At 35.7% G+C, this 27,269-nt stretch overlaps 2 protein-coding genes and 1 pseudogene across 2 annotated transcripts; 1 reads left to right on the plus strand and 2 right to left on the minus strand.

The window, feature by feature from the left end:
• Positions 1-7,905: 7,905 nt before the first annotated feature.
• LOC114384076 lies at positions 7,906-8,708 on the plus strand (annotated as a pseudogene).
• Positions 8,709-9,598: 890 nt separating this feature from the next.
• On the minus strand, positions 9,599-10,777 carry LOC114384078 (esterase-like; the record flags this gene model as incomplete). The annotated part of the gene is made up of 4 exons (XM_028343753.1): positions 9,599-9,671; positions 9,912-10,164; positions 10,258-10,522; positions 10,616-10,777. Coding segments are annotated over 4 exons (753 nt in total), but the record flags the coding sequence as incomplete, so codon positions are not given.
• An 8,723-nt stretch (positions 10,778-19,500) lies between these two features.
• Positions 19,501-23,494, minus strand: LOC114384079. Its single transcript, XM_028343754.1, has 9 exons — positions 22,925-23,494; positions 22,769-22,825; positions 22,523-22,609; positions 21,182-21,262; positions 20,995-21,107; positions 20,778-20,862; positions 20,641-20,695; positions 19,730-19,884; positions 19,501-19,605 (listed from the first exon to the last, which is right to left on the minus strand). Exons 1-9 carry the CDS (start codon positions 23,483-23,485, stop codon positions 19,501-19,503), a joined length of 1,299 nt encoding a protein of 432 aa, XP_028199555.1. The 5' UTR covers positions 23,486-23,494.
• Positions 23,495-27,269: the final 3,775 nt, after the last annotated feature.

A 27,269-nucleotide genomic window follows, 5' to 3' on the forward strand; every position in this document is an offset into this window, starting at 1 on the left:
GGATTACGAGAGGAGCAACAACAAGGTCATTATCCTTTGGCTGGGGAGGTAAGTCAACTACATGTGCAGTCAAATTGGGAGAGTGGTGGAAAGGTTTAAGGAGGGAGCAATGAAATATAGGGTGTATTCGAGAATCAGGGGGAAGTTTTAATTGTTAAGCAACTGGGCCAATTTTCTGTAAGACCTGGAATGGGCCGTAATAACATTTTGCCAATTTAGAGTTGGCTGATTCGATGATGGACATTTGACGGCGAGGGCGCAGTTTAACCAACACCCAATCTCCTTCTTGAAATTGAACTTCGCGTCTATTATTGTCAACAAACTTCTTCATGGTCTACTGCGCTTTAAGCAATTTTCTTCTTCAACACGTCAAAAACTTTGTCATGATTGATAAGGAAGTCATCCACAACGTCTATGTTAGAAGCTTCGACGAGGTACTGAGGAATGCTTGGAGGTTTCTTGCCAACGGTTACTTCATAGGGAGTGAGCCCTATTGCTAAGTGAACGGATGTGTTATACGACCACTCTGCCCACACGAGGAACTTGCCCCAGGATGAAGGTCGTTGATGAATGAAGGACCTGAGGTATTGTTAGATGACCCTGTTCAGTACTTCGGTCTGTCCGTCCGATTGGGGGTGATACGCTGAGCTCATGCGGAGCTTCGTGCCTGAAAGTCTAAATAACTCTTGCCAAAAACAACTTACGAATAAGGGATCATGGTCCAATACCAAACTGTGTGGCATGCCATGGATTTTCCCCACGATATCCATAAAGAGGTGTGCTACGGTGGAAGCTATGTAGTTGGATTGGAGCATGTCGAAGTGGACCCCTTTTGAAAAATGGTCAACAACCACCAAGATGACCGTATGTCCTCGAAAAGCTGGTAGTCCTCCAATAAAGTCTAAGGACAGATCTTCCCAGGGTCGGGATGGCACCGGCAAAGGGCATAATAATCCTAGGCTCCTACGATGATTGTATTTGGCTTATTGGCATCGGAGGCACGCGAGCACGAAGCTACGAACATCTTCTTTAATTCCTAGCCAAGTGAAATTTTGGCCAATATGGGCGAGTGTTTTGGTGATTTCCATATGCCCTCCTATCGAAGTTGAATGAAATTCCTCCAATATTAATGGGATGAAGCTAAACCCCTATGGAAGCCAAATTCGATCCTGTTGGAGAATGAAGTCCTTGGTAACAACGTAATTCTGGTGAGCCTGGGGGTTGTTCTCGATGGTCCACTGGAATTCACGATAGTTAAGGTGGCGATGCAACTCTATTTTAAGGTCCTGGAAAAACACGAAATGGGGAACAATCAACATCAGTAATTGTCCCGCAGAAGCTTCGTGCACCTGTGATAAGGCATCAACAACGGAATTGGATTTCCCAGACCAGTATGGATGGAATAATCATAACCCAAAAGGCACGCCAAGTATACTTGTTGCTCTGGTGTTTGTATCACATGCGACATGAGTTCTTTAAGGTTTCGGTGGTCGGTCAAAATGGTAAATGGATGGCCCAACAGGTACTGGCGCCACTTCTTAACGGCAACTGTAATCGCTGTAAGTTCTTGAACATAAGTGGATGAATGGAGGAGTTTGGAGCAAAAGGGTTTGTTGAAGAAGGCAATGGGGTGATTCTGTTGAGTGAGGATAGCCCCTATGCCTACGCCCGAAGCATTTGTTTCAACGACAAATGGCTAAGAAAAATCTGGTAGTCCTAGAACCGGTGCTTGACAAATTGCGTCTTTGAGAGTATCAAAAGCTTGTTGGGCCTTTGGTGACCACCAGAATTGATCCTTGAACAAGAGATGCATCAAAGGGGCCACGATGGATGCATATCCCTTGATAAAGCGGCGATAAAAACCAGATATCCGCATAGTGCCCGCATAGATCGAGAGATTGGCCACGTTTGAATTGCTTCAACTTTGGTGGGAACAGGTTTGACGCCATGCTGAGAGACTACATGACCCAAGTACTCAACTTGTTGTTGTGTAAAAGTGCACTTGTAGAATTTGAGGAAGAAGCGCCCTGCGAGTAATAGCTCAAAATCTTTTGCCAGATGATCAAGATGCTCTGCGAAGGATTTACTATAAATGAGAATATCATCGAAGAAGACGATTATGAACTTGCGTAGGTAAGACCCGAAGATGCTGCTCATAGTGGCTTGGAAGGATGATGGTGCGTTGCACAAGCCAAACAACATCACGCAAAATTCATAGTGGCCATGGTGAGTATGAAAACCCATTTTGCTTACATCTTCTTCCTTCATCAGGATTTGATGATATCCCTACAAGAGATGAAGCTTCAAGAACCAACATGCGCCCCCTAATTCATCTAATAACTCATCAATATTTGGGATAGGGAACCGGTCCTTGACTGTAATGGCATTCAAAGCTCTATAGTCTATGCAAAAATGCCAGGACCCATTGCGTTTTTTTGACTAATAAGCGGGTGAGGAGAATGGGCTAGTGCTAGGGCGAATGATACCAGTTTGAAGCATAGATTCTACCTGAACTTCAATCTCTTGTTTTTGGAAATAAGGGTAGCGATAAGGACGAATGTTAATGGGTTCTGAGGGGTAGTAAGTGAATGGCATGGTTGGTAGTGTGTGAAGGTGGAAGGGTTGTCGGTGTTTGGAACAGGGTCGAGAACTGGCGAAGTAAAGTGTCAATTTCTGGGTACTGGGTAGTATTAGTTTTGGTTGCAGGGAATTTTGAGTCAATTACCCGAATATGGAAGAAGGCACTGGCACTATCAGTTTGCACTATTCTGCGAAGCTGGGTTAGTGTGATGGCATGAGGATTAGTATCTAAGTTCCCTTTTAACTCAATAATTTTTCCATCATGAACAAATTTCATAGTAAGATCATTATAATATGTAAGAAAAGGGCCAAGGGATTTCAACCATTGAACGCCAAGGACCAAATCTACCCTACAAAGAGGTAAAACATGAAGATCAACTGTGAATGTCTGTCCTTGAATGTGGATGGCAACGTTGGATCAAAGGTGGTGAAAAGCAATTTCGTTGCCATTGCCCACCACAACTCGAAGGGGATATGTGGGTTGAGCACTAAGGCCCAGAGAACGAACGAGGCACTCCTGCACTAAGTTGTGTGTGCTTCGACCATTGATGAGGATGACGACGTGCTGATGCGAAACCCGGCTCACTAGACGCAACGTCTTTGGAGATAAATGACCTGAAAGGGCATAAAAACTGATTTGGGCTTGGGTCGGGTCAGGCTTGAGTGGGGTTGAGGAATTGGGGTCGATATTTGGGTTGTCGCTTGAGGGTTCACTGTCATCATCAGGATCAGCGATGAGAAGAAAGATTCCAGAGGAGCACTTGTGCCCTCGAGTGAACTTCTCATCGCAGTTGAAACACAGTCCTTTCTCACGCCGCATGGTCATTTCCTCAGGAGATAAGCGTCAAATATGTGGTGGACGTGGCTTCGCAGGAGAGGGCAAAAGTGGTGGGGTTGGAGGTGGCGGTGTTAGAAGGGGTGAGATGGAAGGTGGTGCTTTGCCGTTGTTCACACATTCGACAAGTGTACCGAGTCGCGCAAGTAATAATAAAATGGTAAGAAACCGAGTATCGAACTCAAGAAACTTGTTTCATTTAGTGAAGTATCATTCAATGAGCAGACATTTGTATAAAGAACAGTAATTATGAATAAAAGCTATGTTGTTTTCTATTCTAATTTCTAACTACAAAATGTATGACCAAGTGTAAGTAAAATAGATAATTAAAAATGTTGGGTCCTCCTACTGAATTACTTGATGCAATTAAGGGTTTTTCTCTATTCAAAGGTGTTCATGTGTTACATGTTGAGGGCAATAACTCCAAACCACGATTCCTAGCATGAATGGACTAATCCTATTTAAACCTCATTCTTGGATGTCTCGTCGAACTTAGCTTAAATGAATTGCATTACGATTACAACATAATAAAACTAAATTACCGTACTCCGTGTCTAGACATACGATAACCTAGCCCGTTCTATCTAGTTCTAAGGATGCAATACATTTTCCAATGCTAAAGCTCCTAACTTTACATATAAATGGGTGATCAAGCCACAAGCATGCATAAATTAAGCACATATAGAAACATTGAACACATAAAAACAACTTTAAATAGATAGTTTAAGAATTTATATCAAGGTCTCAGTAGAATTTCCCAACAAAGGGTTTAGCCTTCCATCACAAGACAACACCTTTCGCCAACAAGAAGAGGGTTTTGAGAGAAAATTATAGATTACACAGTGGTAGGGATGTCTCCTCCACCTCTAGAAACCTAGAAATTACTCCTAAACCTAAGATCCTCTTGAAAGCTGAGGCTTTTGCTTCCTTGCTTTGTTTTTCGCACTCTCTGTGTGTCTCGCTACGCTTCGCCAAACCTTTTTTCTCCCCCCTTTGATTTTTCCAAATTCAGCCTTAAAAAAGGCTTTCTGTCCTCGAAGGCTCGCTTAGTGCCATTTTCGCGCTTAGCGCAAGTTAGTGAATATCCGCTGAGCAAGCTGGGCACGCTTAGCGCAGGAAGAGACAAACGCCTCGCTAAGCAAATTGATGACGCGCTGAGCGCGCAGATGCTTCTCAGATTCTCCTCTAGATTCTCCCAACTCACTAAGTGGGCTGAGTGTCTCGCTTAGCGTGTGATACTCGCTAAGCGTACAAGCCTCGCTTAGCGAGACACCAGCTGCAAGCTTTCACAAATTTCATCCTTTTTTTACCTGAAACTAAAGTTGAAACACATTAAATTCACACTATTGGGCATTTCTACTGAACAAAATTAAACTAAACCTAAAATATGTACAAACCTACAAAAAGAACCATAAATTGGGGAAAAGATAAACATTTTATAAAACTTTTCTATACAAAAGTTAGTCGTAAATGATGACAAACAGCCGCGAAAGGCACGACGTTGTTCGGCAAGTTTCTCCTCCTAGAGTTGCGCGAGGACAACCGCCTGAACTAGTGTCAAGGGTTGGAGGGCCTGAACCTCCCTTTGAATATCTAGAGCCAACCCAGAGACAAAACAACTCAAGAGGAACAACGCCGGTAAGCCAATAATACGATTGGCGAGCATCTCAAACTAAGAAAGGTAATCACTCACTGAACCCTGCTGTGTCAATTTGAAGAGGGAACCAGTGGGGTCTTCATACTGGGAAGGGGAAAAGCGGGCTTTAAGGGCATGAAGGAGACCTATCCAGGAGGAAATCTGGCCATTCTGGGTCAGCCATTGAAACCAGGCCAGTGCAGGGCCCTCCATGGCGAAGGAAGCAATAACAAGTCTTTCGGGTTCAGGGGTAATATGATACTCGAAGAATTGATTGATTTTGAAAGTCCATCCAGAGGGATCAGAACCATCAAAACAAGGAACTTCGAGCTTCATGCGAGGGAGGATGGGTGCTGTGTGAGGGGAATGAGGATTAGCCGAAGACGAAGAAGGTGAGGGGGGCTATTGTTGACTAGTCTCCAACACGGTGACACGTTGGATGATTTCGTCAAGCTTAGCGGTAACATGAAGTTGATTGGAGGCTAATTTGTCTATGGCTTCTTCCATGCGCTCCATATTGGTTTTGGATCAAGTGGCTTCAGCCATGGTTTGCACAACGTCAAGAGCTCAATGAAAGCACCAAGCTATTATGATTAAGGAAATATCCTAGTATTCGAGGTATAGGACCCTCCAGAAAACAAGATGAGAAAAGGAATTTTTATTTCTGCATGCATTTCTATTACATGATTTGGTCTTATATAGGCACCTAATGCTAAAGCTGTTTATTCTTTCCTCAGTAGGTCCTAATGACAATGCTAGCTAGCAATAACAGAATTGATAATATCATAACAGAAAGGTATCCTGGCAGATAAGATATTCCCCCTGTCCAATAAAATTCTGCCAGCTCAGCGCTCATGGTCAGAGTTGGTTACGAAATCCTTCAAGTATTGGGGTCTGGTGGTTTTCCTTTTGATTCTCTAAGTAGTGTTTGTCCCCTCCTTGTCTAATTGCAATTCCCCTGTTTATGTGTTGTGTGCTTGTGTTGGCTGATTCATAACATTCATCCACCTCCATCAACTTTTGTTCCTTTTCTTTAGAGTTTAGACAATCCAATAGACCCAAGAGTCTGTTCCCCCCCTCCTCTATTATGTATTGCAAATATCAATAATTAAATTGAAACAATTTTGCACTAGTCGATTCATGTGGTTAATGACAATTAAATTATGAATTTGAAGTTAACACAGTACTTCTATAATTTTATTTTTTTAATTTTACAAGTTGTTCTAAGATAACATTTCTTGCCTAGTAATATTTAAATGAAAAGGAGAAGTCAAAATTCCTAAAACTAGTTTATTTAAAAGCTCTTTTTTTGGAAATATTCTTTCGATTATTTTCCCTCTTTTTTTACATGAGTGGTTGATGAAAAATAATAATATTTTATTTTTAAGCACCTGTTTTTTACATAAGATATACTTCTTCTGAACAAACCTATTCCACCACGTATAAAGTCTCTAGTGGACAATTTCTTCCCGAAACCATATCTTCAAGTGAAGGAATCAGGTAAGAATCCCCATTGGAGATGGCCTAAGCAGGCTATATTATAAGGGGTCATTCTTATCACTGAAATGTGGGATTAAAGGGTTTATTTGATATGTGCCCAAATTGTTTGACAAAATGTCTCGTCCATTCTGCAAAATGTAACCATGGGATATGTTTAGATGAAGAATTTTTTGGATAGGGTTAACTTTTCAGTTTTAAATTTAAAAAGTTGTTAAGCGGGTCATAAAAATGAATTAGGTATTATTGAAAAGTTACATTGTGATCTCTCATCTTAGATAGTTCTCAAGGAAGGAAAATGTTAATAGAAAAGATTTCCCAATCCCTCTTGCCCTATTCGAACACATTGGTCCAAACATGCCTTGAAAGATTTCCCTAGCGATTTTAATTTGATAAAGAAACATTGTGGTATGAACTACCTAGGATTTTTGTTTTCTTAATTTCTTCCTATTGGTTATACTAAATGTTGTGGACTAAAGAAAAATATTGGTAATGACAGATCAACTAGTTCTTTCTAATGGGATGTAGGTCATTTTCCTACAATAGTCTCTTTCCATATCTTCTAAGGATTGCAAAGTCACATTGGCTACCACTCTCTCAAAGGTTAAGATTATTCTCATTTCTTTCATTATGCTTGTTTGGAGATTTATATTTTATTGAAATATAGGTTTAGATATTTTATCATTACAACAGCTGAATTGCCGCAACTCTGTCGCTCCTTCAGGTCAAAAGTATTTTATGATCCAGGTCCAAGTGTACCACAAAATCGTTGCAATAGTGGTTCTCTGGTGAATTTTCAGGGTAATCTTTTGGTTAGAAATTTTTTACTGCCTGTTGACTTGAACTAGTTATGGGTGTGTAATAATTAGAAGTACCCATTTGATATATTCATCATTCTGAATTTCTGATAGAGTAAAAGAATCCTGATTTACCTAATAACAGAAACCATTTCTTGATTTTTATGCACTAAATCTAATGCATCTATATATGTCCTTTAGGTTAGGAGGACATTGGAATGTATCCTTAATTATTCATTTCCATGTAAAATCTTAGTTCCATTGTCTTTTAACATGCTTTTCATTGGTGAAACATTTGTAGAAAATCATGAATGAAATTCTTGTCTTCTGTAAATATAGCAAATAAAAAAGGAAAAAGACATTCTTTTTCTTTCATTTCTCTACCCAATGATGTGATTTAATGTCAAAGTTCAAGATCCTACTTTATTTATTGCTTTGACCTTATGGCAATTGATTAAATTAAAACATAAAACTAAATCTTCAGGCAGCAGGCTTCTTTTGTATGCTTCATACATACAATTAATATTGGTTATATAGTATCAGTTCCTTTGAGCTAATGAATTGGATTTGCAGCTTTGAGATCATATGCACGTGATGCACGCAAAGGCTATAATCTCTTTGGCCGTGGAAGACCAGGGGATGAAGAGTTCAAGAAAACTTGGGCAAAGGAAATGGATGAAGATAACAACACTCTATGGACAGGAAGTGAGGATGAAAGTGATGAAGACACGGGTCCAAAGACCGATCTTGATAAGGAGATAAGAAAAGCAAGACTGGAAGCTAAAAAACATGCAGACTTGATTGATGCTGATGACAGCCATGAGTTAAGAAGTGTCTGGTCTGGCAGTGATGAGGAGAAGACACTATGGACTGGTGATGAAATGGATAGTGATGATGATATTCCTACAGAAGCTTACCCAAGTGAAAGTAGTGACCAATACATAGATAATTGTTTGAGTTTGATGAAATGCCCAAATACCGAACCATCTCAGATGTTGAAAGCTGAACAAGAACCTGAGGAGTTGCACCAGGAAAGCAAGCTAGGAAGATTGTTGTTGAGAATGCTTTAAAGAAATTAAAGAAGGGTCCAGATGGGAGATATACCAATGTATGGGAGGTTATGTGTGACTTAGATATTCTAATTGGAGCATTTGAAAATGTTGTTTCAGGACTTGAATATGCAGAGCTTAGACAAGGAGGGCCTAAACTAAATATTCAGTTTTTCAAGGACATACAAGCACGTATGAGAGATCCAAATTACAAGTTCTCACCTGAGTTAAAATTGAAACCAAAGAGTAAACTGGATTCAAGAAAGAAATGGCAAAAGGCTGAGTCCAGAAGGAGGAAAGCACGAAAGAGATAAAGATATAAATTGAAGCAGAAGTTAGGCTTATAATGTTTTTGTATCTTTGTACAGCACATGCTACTTAATCATTGAGAATCATAATTATAAATTGATAGGTCATTATTTTTTTCAAATGTTATGCCAAAATGTTGGGCTTATGGCTACCTTAAATGGGACTTTCCTTTTAGAACATAAATTCATCAATATTTGTATTTTTTTTATTGCGCATTAAAATTTTTTTTGTTATTCATAGTGTACAGCATGAAGAAGGAGATGGTTTTCTTTATTCATTTATTTATTTTTGTTACAAGGAGGGGCCTGGTTAACCAAGCACACTACAGGGAAAGGAAGCACCATCCTGAAACAGAAGATAATGACAACGAGGAGGTGAATCTAATGGATAAAGTCCTTGTCCTAGGTTTAGTGTACGCTAGAAGGTAGCATGAAATACATGCAGGTAACTTAATTTTAATACAACAAGCATAAAATTTGATTTACACTAAGAATCAAAGTGTTAATGTGGGATATGAGAAGAAAAGGAAATTAGTTGGTTCATTATGTTTATTATCACTTTACTAACCACTAAATAATATTAGTATATTATTAGTATTTTATGACCCAAATCCAACATTCAGTTTTCAATCTGTTGGAGAGTATGTGCTTTCAAAATCTTTTTGCAGATATTTATTTTCGTTTTTGCACACTAACCTATGTTATAATTTTATAAATTTTTAGTGTATAAAATTGCTAGCTTAAACTAAGTCATCACATGTTGAGAAAGCATGTGATGAGATAGGTAGACGAAAGGGTTTTTAAAATATTGGCTATTCGTTGCACTGGGTTGATTTTACCATCTTTTCTTGTAGTTATGATAAGACTTTAGTGGCAACAAATGCAAAAACCAAGTATTAATATCTTGACCATAAGTTTGAAAATTGGAACAAATTGTTGCAAGAAAGTCCCAGAAAAGGTTGCCCAACTCTGGTTGTAAGCAAGATATGTAAATTAACTCTGTTCATTTGTAAGAAAGATATATGGGGATTATGTTACAAAATTTAGAACATACTAATAATGAAAAAAAGTTGGATCAATTTTATTTACTAGCTCGCATAATGCAAGGGTTTTACATATAATACAAGCAAATAAATGTAAGCAACTAAAGCTCTCAACTTTCCAATATAAATTGTAGCATACATATATAAGCAACTAAACAAACCTCACGACTTGTGACATGCCATATTCAAGGGAAGGGGTGGATCAGAGAAAGCTCCTGTAGAAATTTGACTAAAGATGAACTTGTTAGCTGCCTCAGTGTAGTGGATCCCATCCCATACCACTCTAACAGATGGTCTTGTAGAAGAACCCACAAAAATTCTACTTCCATTGACCTCTATAGTTTCTGCACATCCAACATCATTATTGTAGTTATACTTCCCTCCAAAGCCACAACAAGCTACAAGGGGGTCCCTAAATCCTGTACATGAATGAAACACTCAACCAGTAATAAACATTGAAGGCAAGTTCGTCAACAAAATTTGGAGAATGGGATCATTGTAATTGGGCTCACCATATTTCCTTGGGTTGCTGAAAAGAGAGTACTTAACAGAGTAGATATTTACATATATGATTGCAGCCAAAGGAAGATCTTTGCGAAGTAGAACCACAACTTCCTTTAACTTGTGGTTGAAATACTGAGCCACTTCATTATATGGCTTTGCAAAATCATAAGCATCCGTTTCAGCTGACCGAAAATTGGCCAAAATTAAAGGGAGGCAGCTAATGGGTCCTGTGTTGTGTATCCAAAATGATCTTGCTCCCGAAATATATATATCCTTGATGACCAGTATAATGAATTTAGAATAATAATTAATAAATTAACTACACAATAAAAAATAAAAAAATAAAACCTAAGAAGGGTATTGGACTATCGTAACATTTTTTGAGAAACTATTGATTATATCAGGTACAGAAGCATTGACTTGTACAATCAAGTTTCCAAAAAAGCCAGCAGTAAGATCATTTTGATCAATATCAAACGTGTAGAAAGCATTAGTAAAATACTCTTGTTTGGGCATCAAGATTGCAAATTATAAGTGTATAAGAATAACCAGCCTTAGTTTTTCTACTGTAGTTAGTTAACTGTTAGCCTTAGTTGAAAGTTATAACTGAATCTCAGCATCTTAAAGGTGCCCTTCATTCTGGACTTATTCTGTATCCTGCCTCTCTTAATAACCATCTTTCTCTTAAAGGCTTTTGTGACTATGACTGGGCTTCATCTACATCTAGTGTAACTGTCTTTGGTTGGTCCTAACCTGTTGGACATTTTAGTGTAATTGATCTCTTTATTATGTTAAAATAAGAGTGCACGCTTGTTTTAATGTAATAACGAGATGCTCGGTTTAGGCAAATTTTGGAAGTTACATGGAAGTAAAATTTTGGAAGTTACATGGAAGTTATTTTTCAAGAAAAGACAGTTTTTTAAAAAGATAAACTTCCATCAACCGCCAACTGTTTTTTTTTTAAGGATAAAACTTCCATAACTTCCATCAACCGCCAAAAACCACATGTTCTTTGATTATAAATAATCATCCTGATTCAGAAAGCATGAGATGTGAAAAACATACAAGACCAAAACAAAACTCTTGAATTATAATCTTCTGATTTTATCCGATTGAACAATTTTGGTTGAACCCCGAAATTTGATTCAATCTGAAAGTGTTTATACACGACTTCAGATTTATCCAGGATTATCTCGATTTTCAAATTAACCAACAAAAGATTGAATCAAATTTTTTCGAGATGACGAACGATAGTTCGAAGATGACAAGCAAGTTTGCGAAGTTGGACAAGTTTGAAGGGCAGGATTTCAGAAGATGACAGAAGAAGATGCACTTTCTCTTGACAACATTGAAGGTGGTGTATGTGCTGAGTACACCGATGCCGGTGTTTATGGAAGACGAAACTCTGGATCAAACAAGGAAGCGTTCGAAATGGGAGAACGACGATTACATTTGTCGTGGACACATTCTGAACGGTATGTCTGACTCTCTCTTTGATATTTATCAAAATGTTGAGTCTGCTAAGGAATTATGGGACTCTCTTGAATCCAAGTATATGACAAAAGATGCCTCAAGTAACAAATTCTTAGTTAGTAATTTCTTTAATTACAAAATGATTGATTCGAGGCCTGTTATGGAACAATATAATGAACTGCTGCAGATTTTGGGTCAGTTTACTCAACATGATTTGAAAATGGATGAATCCATTGCAGTTTCATCTATAATTGATAAACTGCCTTCTTCTTGGAAAGACTTCAAGCATACCTTGAAACATAAGAAGGAAGAGTTGACTCTGGTTCAACTCGGTAGTCATTTCATGATTAAGGAGTCGCTGAGGGCTCAGGAAATTGACAAAGTCAATGATAAAAACGTAGCAGGTTCCTCTTTCGTTAATATGGTAGAGGAAAGTGGAACAGTTAAGCAAAATTACAATGCTAAAGGTAACAAACGAAAATTTCAAGGAAATAAGAACAAAGGTCCAAACAAACAGACAAAATTGTCATGTTGGAAGTGTGGGAAACCTGGTCATTTAAAGAGGGATTGCCGGGTGTTCAAAGGAAAGAACAAGGCTGGTCCAAGTGGGTCTAATGATCCTGAAAAGCAACAAGGTCAGATTGTAATGAATAATTTTAATTCGAATACGAATTCAAATTATGTATCACTAATATCTGATGCATTCTATGTGCAGGATGATGACGTTGCTTGGTGGTTTGATTCGGGAGCAATAAGCCATGTGTGCAAAGATCGTCGTTGGTTCAAGGAATTTAGACCAATCGATGATGGCTCTATTGTGAAGATGGGAAATGTTGCAACTGAACCAATCCTAGGATTAGGTTGTGTGAATTTAGTTTTTACTTCCGGAAAAAGTTTGTATTTGGATAATGTCTTATTTGTACCTGGTATTCGTAAGAACTTATTGTCTGGTATGGTTTTAAATAATTGTGGTTTTAAGCAAGTACTTGAAAGTGACAAGTACATCTTGTCAAGACAAGGTTCGTTTGTTGGATTTGGTTATCGTTGTAATGGAATGTTTAAATTGAACATTGATGTTCCTTTTGTTCATGAATCTGTTTGTATGGCCTCGTGTAGTTCTATAATTAATATGACAAAATCAGAAATTTGGCATGCTAGATTAGGACATGTTTATTACAAAAGATTAAAAGATATGTCAAAAACAAGTATGATTCCTCCTTTTGATATGAACATTGAAAAATGCAAAACTTGCATGTTGACCAAGACCACTAGGAAACCTTTTAAGGATGTTAAAAGTGAGACTAAAGTCTCAGACCTTAATCATAGTGATTTGTGTGATTTGCATGCTACTCCATCATTAGGTCATAAAAAATATCTTGTTACTTTTATTGATGATGCATCAAGGTATTGTTATGTATATTTATTAAATACAAAAGATGAAGCTCTTGATAAATTTAAAATTTATAAGAAAGAGGTAGAACTTCATCAAAATGGGCTAATCAAAACTCTTCGTACGGATAGGGGAGGTGAGTATTATGATCCGGTTTATTTTCAATCTACTGGAATAATACATCAAACTACAACTCCCTATACACCACAACAGAATGGTGTAGCCGAAAGGAAGAATAGAACCTTGAAAGAAATGGTGAATTCCATGTTATCCTATTCGGGTTTAAGTGAAGGATTTTGGGGTGAGGCTATGTTGACAGCCTGTTACTTGTTGAACCGAATTCCTAACAAAAGGAATAAGGTTACCCCATATGAACATTGGCACAAAAAGACACCAAATTTGAGTTATCTCAAAATTTGGGGATGTAGGGCTGTGAGAACTCAGCATAATTTGACCGATCATTTAACCAAAGGGTTAAGTAGAGATCTCGTGAAAAGGTCGGCTGTGGGATTAGGATTAAAGTCCATCCGAAATCTCTTATGTTAAGATACCCAATTCCCATCTAATATGACATTAGGTGCTGAATTCAATGTGGAAAGCTTAACATGTAGAGATTGGAACACATCATCGAAAGTATCCCAAAAGGTATGTGTTCGGTTCTGCAAGTTAAGGAGGTTGAAGTATAACTTCTCAATGGTTCTTTTGAAAAATTGCATTTGCAGGTGCAAGAAAGAAAAGGACTACCTATATAAGCATGAAGTTTAGCCGCTTCAAGAAGCTGGGACTTGGCTTTGATATGCTTATGAAGGATAGGGACACAGGCTAGTAAACTAGTGTCGAGCAAGAGTAATGTTATAAACTATTGTGCAGATTATCTTCATGTATTCATTATGAATAGAAAGGGTTCAATCCTTAGTGACACCCTGATATTCGAATATTTGAAACGTGTAATTTGCTAAGATGAAATTCAATCGTCACGATATTTCATCTATGTAGTAGTTTGTTGTATGTTATGACTTTGGTGATTTGATCGGTAATTACACTAAAATGGGGGAGGTTTGTTGGACATTTTAGTGTAATTGGTCTCTTTATTATGTTAAAATAAGAGTGCACGCTTGTTTTAATGTAATAACGAGATGCTCGGTTTAGGCAAATTTTGGAAGTTACATGGAAGTAAAATTTTGGAAGTTACATGGAAGTTATTTTTCAAAAAAAGACAGTTTTTTAAAAAGATAAACTTCCATCAACCGCCAACTGCTTTTTTTAAAGGATAAAACTTCCATAACTTCCATCAACCGCCAAAAACCATCTGTTATTTGATTATAAATAATCATTCTGGTTCAGAAAGCATGAGATGTGAAAAACATACAAGACCAAAACAAAACTCTTGAATTATAATCTTCTGATTTTATCCGATTGAACAATTTTGGTTGAACCCCGAAATTTGATTCAATCTGAAAGTGTTTATACACGACTTCAGATTTATCCATGATTATCTCGATTTTCAAATTAACCAACAAATTAACCAACATAACCTTGTGTCTTGGTGGTCTACAAAGCAAAAGGTGGTTTCTAGGTCCAGTAATGAAGCAGAATATAGAAGTTTAGTTGCTGCCACAGCTGATATTCTCTGAATTTAGACTCCTCTCCAGGAACTTGTAGTCCCTCATTCTACACCTATCATGCTGTGTGACAATTCCAGTGCAGTCCAGCTAGCTCATAATCCAGTTCTCCATGCTAGAACTAAACATATGGAGTTAGATGTGTCTTTTTTCCGAGAACAGGTTCTTACTAACCAGCTGGTGGTTCAGCATATACCTGGCACAGACCAATGGGCACATTTACTTACCAAGCCTGTCTTCTACTAGGTTCACATATTTGAGCTCTAAACTCAATGTAGCTGAGCTATACCTTTGGTTTCTCAGTTACATTAGTGTTAAACAATACTTGGATATTTAGAATTTAAGGGGGCTCTAAAGATATGTCGGTAGTGACCTAAAGATAGAATAAACTAAGTATTTTTACTTCTATCTTAAGTTATTTAATTAGTATTCTCTTAAGTTTATCTTGATACACTTAGTGAGACAAGTGTTTTTTTGAAAAACCTTTATAAAACATTATTTTATTAAACATTGAATGTCACTCTCTTATTTTCATCAAAACTATTTTTATTCATTGGATGACACTATCTATAACTTGGTTTTTACATATCTACTTAAGAAAAATATGTTTTTCAAAAATGATTTCTTTTTTATCTAACACATTATTTATCCCTTCCGATGATGTGATATCTATTATTTCAAAAGAATTATTCAAAACTGAATAAAATATTTCTTATGTCCAAGGCTTAAAAGTTTTGATGTGAAAATAACTATTTCCTAAATAATGCAACATCACATAATGTTTAGCATCTAGTCCATATAATTTTAAAATACTTAGAGTCATTCTTGAAATTTGTATTCCCATTTGACGATTCTGAAACTTCAAGTTCAATGACATTGTGAGCAGATCCTTCGCAATGCACGGTTTTGAGACAATTCAAAGCCCCAAAAAGTGTGAAAGGTAGATCCAATGTTGATATCATCCTATGAAATTATCTAACAACAAAAGTATGATTTACAGTATTGTTTAATATTGATAAAAAAAAATTAGCATGATAAAATATGCGATTGCAAAGGAATTAATTTAAATGCCATTTTTGATCAATTCTTGAGAAAAACTTTTGAACCATGGATTGTGAATCGAGTTGCTATCACGAACCCTCCTTTATCAATGTTAAAAGAATTCGTCAAATTCGATAAAATAAAAACTTATATTAAAACACAAAATGAAAGTTCAATTGAATAAATTTGATAAAAATCTTCTATTTGCTTCTAAAAAATACTATAAAAAACGCCTTGTGTGACTATATGAATGTTGCTATAAGGGATTTTCCGATAACCGCGCCCGTGGGTGTATAATACAACCTTTATAGGCAAGCTTTATGTAGCAAGTATAATAATCTATATTTTTTATTTATAAAGTTTTCTTTTAATAACTCGTAATATATTTTCAGATTTTTTTATATATTTTGAATCAATCAAATTTTTAATACATCACATCTTTTGATTCGTGTAATATTTTAAACGTACATGTTCTTTAAACATATTCTTTCTAAAAAGCACATAACCTTTAAACGTAGGATTAACGTAATATGTGCTAATTAACGTTCCATAATAAATGTTAATAAATTCAAATTGGCATAATCATTTGTGTATAAAATTGATGATAATTTTGATATATTGAAACGGTCAATTATAATAAACATTTGTGTATAAATTTTTTTACCTGTTAAACTCAATTATAAATTAAATTAAGTAAAATTCAAATTAGTTTGCGATTTTAGTTTTCTCAATACTAGTATGCAAGCCCGTATAATGCACGGGGAAATAATAATAATAATAATCAATCTTTTTGACATAATATATCTTTTATTAATATGAAAATTTTAAATTTATTTATTTTAATACTTATTATAAAAAATAACTATGAGTCTTAATATTAGTGGAATTGAATTAAAAAAAGTATATTAATAAAATTAATGCACGGGGAAATAACAATAATAATAATCAATCTTTTTGACATAATATATCTTTTATTAATATGAAAATTTTAAATGTATTTATTTTAATACTTATTATAAAAAAGAACTATGAGTCTTAATATTAGTGAAATTGAATTAAAAAAAGTATATTAATAAAATTAAGTATGACTATTATTTTTTAAATTGGTGATGTTTATTTTAATATTGCAGTGTTATTCATATTTTTAAAATACATGTATATAAATATATAATTCATATGATAATTTTATGAATATGATTTTATATTGTGTAGATTAAATTGTTATTAAGGATAATAATGGGATAAGATGGGCTAAAGTAGTAGACTCTCATCATTTTCCGTTGAATGAAAATACACATCGTGTTTGTCTTGTACCTACACAAAATATCCTTTAGGCAAGTATCAATGAATTTTATAAAAATATATGTAAGTATATTCACTGATATCAATTAATGTTTGCTAAAATAAAAATTTTAAAACAAAAAGGAAAATAAATTAAATCAAAAAAATTAAATTTGAAATGTATTTATACGAAAAAAAAATACTTTTTTGTTGATTTTTTTTAACATATATATTTATACTAAAAATTTAAATGATTTTGAATTATTTATATTTATACTAATAATAAATTAGAGTAACTTACTTTAAATATAATTTAAATTATTTAATTAATTCCAAATTATGGATACTCACAAGTCCATGTACCTTACTACCTATCCATGCCCTCTTGATAAGCAAATAGAGGGAAAATAATTTACTTTAAATTATCTATTTTCAACCATGGTAAATTTTACCTATGGATATAATTTTTTTTTTTCATCCCTAATTCTTATACTTATGATCCAAAAGTTAGCTTAAGAAAAATAAGGTTTTATCAAGGATTTCATAGTTTTATTAGATCCTTGTTTGAAAGTGAGAGTGAGGTTTCCACGGCTTCTTTTTAGGTAGTCCTAACCTTTGGTAAAAAAAAATTGGCTTAACCAGGTTTAGAGTCATGTATTCTCTTAAAAAAAATTTTTTTTGACAATTATGTATTAATAATAAAAAATTGATAGTTAATATTTTGAATAACTTGATATTATATTATAATTGTATTTAAAATATATATATATATATATATATATACATATATATATATATATATATATATATATATATATATATATATATATATATATATAAAATAGACCTTAATTTAAGTTTTATACTATATAGTTTTACTATATGATGTTAAGATTCATATACGTTAGAATGTCGGGTTTGCTCGAACTTGTCCTAAATATTTAAAGTCTTGATTGGGTTAAGTTTGAGTTTAGATAAATGTTCAAAATTTCAACTTAGATAGGGGCCAACATAAACTCATCCCAACTTGTCCCTATTCATCCATACTTTGTTAATCATTAAATATTAAAAATTTGACACTCTTTCTTGACTTAATTCTAAACAACGCAACACACAAGATCATGAGTGAAAATAACCTTTGAAAGATTAAGTAGAACTCAATATAAGAAATTATCCTCCATGATTTTTATTATCTTAATTAATATTTTTTTATCACTGTCTTAATTAATTTAAATCACAATATATCAGTCCTAATTACCATAATTAAAAATATTCATGTATTTCATAATTAAAATATCCTTAATTGGTGTTTTCTTGATTTTAGTTACTTTTGTCTACATTTTATTTGTTATGAAAACAATGTCGTTATTAGATTATTCTCACTTCCTTAAAATATTAGTATAGTTCCGATCTCAATTTTCCAGTAAACATGCTTCTATCTATTTTTTTTTAGAAAAGTATCTTTTTAGTAAACTTCAACCGTAACAACAAATTCAAAAAATAAGTATCTATTACAATTAGTTATCATGCAATCAAGTAAATTTATATTTTTTTAGTGCAAGCAATTTAACATTTGTAGATCCAATCAAATTTATAAGAACATCCTTATCATTCAATAAAGATAAATATGACAAAAATTACTTTTTTTTCTAAAATTTTATTTGTCAATACAATAGTCAAAACATCTTACTCAAATTATATATTATATATAAATTTAAAAGCTAACTACTAAATGATAACAAAATAACTACTAAATTAAAATAACAACAAAATATGAAAAATACCAAAAACGTTAATCAATCTTTACTAATTTTAGTCAAATTTTAATTAACTTAAGCAATGAAAAAAATAATATACAGTTAACACTCACTACTAGAAATTATACTTTCAAAGTCGATTAAAATACATATTTTATGATGATTCCCAACCATCCTAAAAACGGTTGTTGTAGAAGGTGCAAAATTTATAAAGACGGTATGATAACTGTCGTTGTATACCACACTTTCTACGACGGTTGGAGTTAAACCGTCGTAATATATCACAGCAAACTATGCCAGTCTTTTGACTGTTTGAGGACAGGACTTTCAACAACGGTTGTTATATAACCGTCGTAATATGTTTAACAGACTAAGACGGTTATATAACAACCATCATAGTATTTAAATTTTTTTTTGGAGATCGCTTTCTACGACGGATTTAATATAACCGGCGTACAAACTCCATCATATTAAGACGGTTATACTATAACCATCGTAGTATTTAGTAAATTTTTTTTTTTGCATTTTTTATGGAATTTTTTTGCTTTTTTTTATCCTAAATCATTAACAACATCGATAGGAACCAAAACTATCATTTTCAACATAAATAAAATCATTTAACTACAACCTCTAATCATCATCATCATTAACTCCAGTTCAATCTGTATCCCAGCAAGAAACTTTCACTCAGTTAATGAACAGAAGAGGAGAAAGAGCATCATTAACTAACCGCATTTCAAGTGTTGGAGTGTGAAAGAGCTCAAAGTTCAAGATAACAGCAGAAGATTTTCCCTGTGGATAAAAATAATCATTAGCAAAGATATTTGTGACCTAGAAGAAGAAGAAGAAAAACAAAAAAAGGTAGAAGTGTATGGTTTATACATAAAATAACAGAGAGAGAGAGAGTAGAAGTGACCTCGTATCTGCCATAAGATACATAAAATGAGATCATGATAGCAAGAATTACATCCTGCCTTGCATATCTAATCCGGAATGACGGCGTTGAAAAACTATTGTCTTTATCATCAATCATCAAAACTTCACATAAATTGTCGGCACCCACTTCAGGAGCTGCACCTCAAAGGAAAGACAAATTCAAACATTTTAATCAATCTAAGAAGAAAGCAAGACGGCAAATTAACCGGGCAAAAAAATAAATGCTCTGCATATTCAGCATGCTAGTGCTAATGTCTCACGAAAATCAAACAATAAGGCAATTCAAAATTGTGGGCATAAAGATTTTGAGAACATATCCCAATCAAGGCTAATATGGGTTGAAAACAGAGGCAGTTTGGTCTGCATTGAGCAACCTTTTGGTTGACAAATTGGTTTGATTCAGACCCATGAACCATCCTAATCTCCGAAACATATGTAGTGTATTATAGTGCTAGCAGACAAAGAAATACTCTGAATGAATGGCCAAATAAAATTTCAAAACTGAATTAAAGGAGGAAAATAATTGAAACCACAACCTGTCCATCGTTTAACACCCTAGTGCTATGACCAATGTTTTTTAATCCCTATCGTTCTCATGATGAAACAATTTTTTGAAGAGAGTTAAATTATTTATTCTATATTTTTTCATCATATTTATATATTTTTTGAAGAAAAAAACAATTTCCCTGGCTTAAATTCCACTCTGTTTATTATAATTCATTATTTAGTAGTGATTTCCGGGTATACATTGTAAGTGGATTGAAGTGACAAATAGAAAGAAAAATATGATATTAGATGTATGATAAAACGAAAAAGAGATAAAATTAAATGAGATAAAGAGAAAAATGGGTATATTAAAATAATCATTGATTATTATTTATATTTTATTACAAGTATTCACAGTCACTTTCTTCACAATATAGTCTGCCCAAGAGGTGGGGTTCCACTATCAAGAAATTGAAGAGTGTAGGACAATGAAAGGAAATAAATAAATAGATAATAAAAGAAGGAAAATTGATAGTACATACTTGGCAAGTTCTCAGGATAGCATAAGAGGCCTTACCTATTTCATGCTTGCCATTCTCAGGATTGTCACTGCCATGAACAACATTCCTGGCAAGTTCAACATAAAATCATGTCAATCCTAAATCTTAACACTTATGTTGTGAAGCCTATCTTGATTATTGACTAAGTGAAGGCACTCAAAAGTGAAAGTCAGCTGCAAAAGATTAAAAAAGTTGTTACCTTCGTGTCTGAACAGCAAGGTCTCCTCTTATTGTGCCTGGTTCAGCTTGAAGAGGATATGTAGCACCTATAAGTTTACGGGCCGATGCGACTACCCCAACACCCTCCCAAGCCTTGCAAACATAGCATCATATCAAACATTGCAAAAATGCAGATGAAATTGGAATTCTATTGGAGCGAGTTATACCATACACATAACAGGACCTGAAGTAATATAGTCAATTAGCTTGGGGAAGAATAACTTTTGTTTTAGATCCTTGTAATGCTCCTAGAACCATAAACAGTCACAATAAGCCTAATAAATATAATAATCACATTAAAAAAACACAAAAGAATCAACATTACTGCAAACACAAGATGTAAGTCCACATTATATGGTTTAGTAATCACTTCATGCAACTACAATGAAATCAAATAGCATATGTTAACAATTATTAGACAAGTTATTTTTTTAATGTTCTATTGAAATCGTATACACAATGATTCTAACATACCTTTCAGATGATATAATAGTTAGAATATATCATAACACCTTCTGTGTATCTTGAAACGCCTTAAAAGATCTTTTTAACATATTGTATATTCTCATTGTTTTTCCTTGTTTATTTAGGGAAAAATAATCTGCTTTATCGTATCATTAATATAAATAGTCCACTGAGTTAATATTTTGTATTGATATCATTATATATCCTATTAATTTAATAGATTATTATTAGGAGGCTCCTTTCTCTATCTTCCTTCTTCCCTACCTAAAACCCATAATCAGGCCATGGTATCCACCTTGAAGAGAGTTTCATTTCTCAAGTTTATGAGTCTCATTAAATAGTTATTCAACCCCACAAAACCCATATATTTTTTTTCTTCTCACTTTTATCACTCTGTTCCAGCTACATTTCGAACTGTATAATTTTTTTCCAGCCCTGCTCTTACCACAGATTGACATCGTTTGAACCTGTCTAACAACATGTTGGCTCTGTTCCAACCTGTCCTTTTGCAGATTAGCTCTAAATAAAATATGGTTTGGCTCTTCTCCCATTGTGTGTCCTAATGAAGGTGCCTCTCCTGGTATGCACCTTTACAAGAGCACATCTCCCATTGTGTGCACTGCTGCACTTAAGTTATTTTTATGTTAATTTGTAACAAGCTTAAGTTTATAGAGGGAGTGCTACCATTGTATCCTCTGTGCATCTTGAACATCTTAGAAGATCTTCAGAACATATTGTGGAATCAATTAGTTTTCTAACCAAGGAAAGAATCAATCTTTTCATCATATTTCCTTATTTAATTAAGGTTAATTGTATTCTTAGTTCGAATAGGAGTATCGATTGAGTTAATAATTTGTATCATATGATATCACTATCATTATTGTACTCCATATCAATTTGATAGAATATTATTGGGAGCCTTCTATCTCTCTCTTTTCCTCCTTTCGTACCTGAACCCCATAATAATCCCAACAGTAAGAAAAACCATTGCACTCAACATATGACATACATACACACAAGCAAGTATTACAGCGACTACAAACCTCAACTAATTCCTTTGAGCACTCGAAGAGCTTCAAGCCGGTTAACTTAAACCCCTTCTTCTCAAACCTAGAAATAATTTCTCCCACCTAAAGTTTTCAGCACAGGTAGCCAGCCATAAGTAACCATTATTCAAAAAACAATGAGCTAAAGATCGGCATAATAAAAACAGATAAACATCTCTTATAACTTGAATTATTATTTTGTTCTCTATTCCTAAAACCAGAAGAACAAATTAGGAAACTTACGAGGCCACGTTGCACGCCGTCGGGCTTGACCATTATGTAAGTCTGGTCAACTTGTTCCTGCGCATTAGAATTAGAATTAGAATAATTAACAATCACAACAACGCTTTTCATAAATCAGACTTAAGAAAATTGAAATAGTTGAAAGAGAGAGGAAACCAAAGAAGCAATTAAGTGGGGAAGGAAAATGGCGGGTTTGAAGGAGGTTCTGGCGCGGAGGGTTTTAGCATTGGCATAGGGAGGAGGGTGATATAAGAAAAGATGGGATTGTGAAGGAAATGCTGTTAGGTGTTGATGAGTAGAGCGAAATAGAGGGAGAGTAGACTTGGGTGAGCGTGGAAGAAAGGATGTGACCCAAAAACTTCCACACACAGCTTCCATCTCTGTCTGCGGCTGTGAGAGAAAACTACGGATAAGAACAACCAAAATTCCTAGCCCGTGAATCATTTGCAGCACCAAATTCAAAGCCCCACCGCTTTCCTTCACCATGCAATGCAGCTGTAGAATGCTATTCACCACAAGAACCTCTTTTTCCCTCACTTTTATGTCCTCTGGTTTCAGATTTTCCAAATTCTTCTCCACCACCGAGAACTCCAAGTTGATGCCCAAATTTTTTGCATAAATGGAGAGTTCTTCTCCAATGGTTTGAAGCCTCTCACAGAGCCCCACCCCCGTGATCCACAGGTGACGAACACATTCGCCGGCTACGCGGCTACACATGCAACCACTTTTGATGCCTTGCAACCTAATAACAAGAAACAACAACCTAGGGTTTGAGATACACAACGTGGGTGAGGTTCAGGGTCAGGTTCAGGGACACAATGTGGGTGAGGTTGAGGGACATGCACAATGTAAAAAGCTTGAGGAACAAATGTGGGTGAGGTTCGGAGAAAATGGCTGAGGAACAAATGAAAGTGCCTGAGACAATGGCTGAGGGATTGCAGGTGCGTCGCGGGTTTAGCCTAATTTTAATATTTGTAATACTACGACGGTCGTAGCTCGAAACCCGTCGTTGTCTTCACTGTACTTAATTACAATAATGCCACTTACGACATTCTGAGACGGTTATTTATAACCGCCTTAGAATGTACGACGTGAAAACTAAATTTTCCCCCTAATTACAAAATTGCCACCGCACCTTCTTCTACATCGTTTACGTAGAACCGTCGTAGATATTGTGACTTAAAAAACTACTTTTCTAGTAGTGACTAATTCATTCAAATGTATAACTTAATAGTATATTATTGATATTATGATATAAAATAATAATATTGTACAACTTCAATAGCACAAAAAAGCATATTATATCTCATCCTATGTATTATCTTGATTAGGTTAAGAATATAATAGATAATTGTTTAGGTTAAGAATTTATGTTCATCTCGTACTTCAAGATCAAACATATGTTACAAAATACTGAGAAGTGCAAAACATCAAGATATTATTAAACTATTATATCTTTGTTGATTCATTCCTTGCAATTGTCAGATGAATGACCGTTCCTTCATTCGAATCATGATCTTGTGCAAAATTAAGTCAAACTACATCAATATAAAACTCAAATTTGTTGACTTTTCCAATCACTTTATGCTGCCATTGATTTCTTCATTCACCCACCAAGACACAATTGGAATGCCTTTGACGGTATAGCAAACTGCATTCCAAAGTTGCAAAATAAACCTTAGGAAAATATTGGGATGGTAAGGTTGATGTGCATCAGCACCAAATTTAATTTACTTGAAATAATAAAGTTTAACCTACCTTTTCAAACCCTCCAATTGACACAGATTTGAACTAATAGAAAAAGACTAATAGAAATGATACTATCCTTAGAATTGTTATAATGTATCATTACCAATACACCTCTTTAATTTACCAAATGTTAGCAATAGCACAATTACCCAAACCAGCTACAGCAAGGATAGCGACATCATCGAGCAAGGGAGGCCCAAAAGGAATACAGCAAGACCCAATTATATGAAGGATTTCAGTACCTAGTGCTAGGATAGAAAATAACATAATTTGTTAGAAAGGATTCTGTTATACAATTTTGTTAGTGTTTTGTGCTTTCTGTTAGTGTTTTGCTTTCTATTGTACACTACTAGACAAATACATACTTGTATAAATAAGATGAATGAGAATCAAATGGGGAAGCAAGAAATTCATCAATAATCAATACTTTATGGAGGAATACCTTGCCTTTGAATTCAAGGTTTTCTAGTACCAATTCCTAGCATTTGGTCCGACTTGTAATGGCCGACCATGCCACCCGCAAGACCACTATTAACCATCTTGAGGATGCTATATTGCGGCTCACTATCCACCATGATTTCCTTTCCAAAAAACACAGTGACCTCGCCCACAAAGTAGATACAATCCTTGACTATTTGGATCAGCTTACCCACCTGCAACCTTCCCCTTCTCCTTCACCTTCCCCAACCAGACACCAAGTGAAACTCGAAATCTCAAGGTTCAATGGTCACGACCCTTTGGGTTGGATTTTCAAAGCTTCACAATTCTTCAATTATTAAGAGACACCAAACGAGGAACGTATCACTCTCGCATCATTTTACATGGACAGGACGACATTGATTTGGTTCCAATGGATGTTCCATAACGGATTCATCACATCCTGGAACGAACTACTCCAAGCCTTGGAATCCAGATTTGCCCCATCGTTCTACGATGACCCGAAGGGAGCACTCTTCAAACTCTCCCAACGTGGCTAAGTCAATGAATATCTAACAAAATTTGAGAGGCTTTCCAATTGCATTGTCAGCCTACCGCCTCCGTTCTTGTTGAGTTGCTTCATCTCCAACTTGTCGCTTGACATACGCTATGAGGTTCAAGCGCTCCAACCCATTTCACTTCCTCAAGCAGTAGCGCTTGCAAAACTTCAGGAAGATAAGCTCTTAGACCACCATCATAGTTATCGTCCACCGCCACTGACTGTTCCTCCAGTTACCCAAAATACCTTCTCCCCTACCCCCTTGTTCCTAAGCCCTCTTTTGTTCATCGTACCCCGAATGAAATGGCTTTTCGAAGAGAAAGGACTTGTGCTACAATTGTGACGAGAAATGGAACTTGAATCACAAGTGCAAGAGTCGTATACTTCTCTTTATTATCGATACTCCGGATTCCCCTCCCTCACTTGAACAACCTTCCCCTGACCCCCCCCCCCCCACCCACTCTTATCCCTCACATTAGCCAAAATGCCCTTTCCAGACTCACAGCCCCCGAGACTTTCCGCATTTACGGCTTCATTCACCATGCTCGTTTGACAGTGTTGATTGATAGCAGAAGTACCCATAATTTTGTTAAGCCCAAGGTAGTTCGTTTTTTGAATCTCCCCACCCAAACGACAACTTTGTTGTGTGTTAAGGTTGGCAACGACTCTATGGTTGATTGTCGCCAGATTTGCCCTGCCATCGTCCTCCAACTCTAGGGTCACTATTTCGCGGTAGCCCTCTATTAGAATATATGATACATATATTCTATATTTATGTATATCTCCTATTTTGATTATGTAATTAATCTTATGCATATTCTGTCCAGATTCTTAGCTAATTAGTGTCCTACTTTCTAGGCTAATTATGCTCTTGTATATTGTATATATTCTCACGTTACTAATGAGAAAGGGCACAGATTCAAACTCTTTCATGGTATCAGTTTAGTTTCGATCCTAAAATCCATAACAACCACATCTCTTCCACCCTTTTTTATTCTCCTTCCGCTGCAATTCTCCATGGCCGATCAACCCAAATTCCATTTTGCTTTGACTATCACCAATGTTAAGTCCCTCATTCCCATAACGTTGGATGCGGAGCATGGCATGTATCACTATTGGGAGGCTTTATTCAAGGTCCTTGTTAGGGTTCATGATTTACATCACCACATCATCTCTCCTACGGAGACACAGGAGATAGCCGCCTATGCCGCATCCAAAGCCGTAGACCCTGCTCTATGGAAGCGTCTCGATGCCGCGGTGCTTCAATGGATATACAGGACTATATCCACTGATCTCCTTCATGGTATCTTGCTCAAAGGCGACACGACTCAAGGGGCGTGGGCTCATCTCGAATCTATGTTTCAGGACAACAAGGCTTCTCGGGCTACTCATCTTGAAGAGGAACTTGCGGACCTTAATTTCGAGAATTTTTCTTCGATTGATAGTTATTGTAATCACATCAAGTCGTTGGCTGATCAACTTGCCGATGTTGTTGCCCTTCTCACCAACAACAGATTGGTTCTCAAACTCACGATAGAGCTACCTGAGGCCTATGCCGAGACGGTAGATATCATCCAAAATTAAGAACCATTACCCTCATTTGCGAGTTGTCGATCTCGACGCAAGCTTGCAGAACGGACCATTAAAAACCACTTGGCAAAGGAAGGCAACTCCGGCAACCGCTCTCAAGCCGTTCTCCTTACGAGCACCGACAACCACCATGGCACGGACAACAACACCTCTGCATCCTCTGCTTCATCCCGTCAGAGTTCCAAA

This window comes from Glycine soja, chromosome 14, assembly GCF_004193775.1.
Source record: "Glycine soja cultivar W05 chromosome 14, ASM419377v2, whole genome shotgun sequence".
NCBI classification, from domain to species: domain Eukaryota; kingdom Viridiplantae; phylum Streptophyta; class Magnoliopsida; order Fabales; family Fabaceae; genus Glycine; species Glycine soja.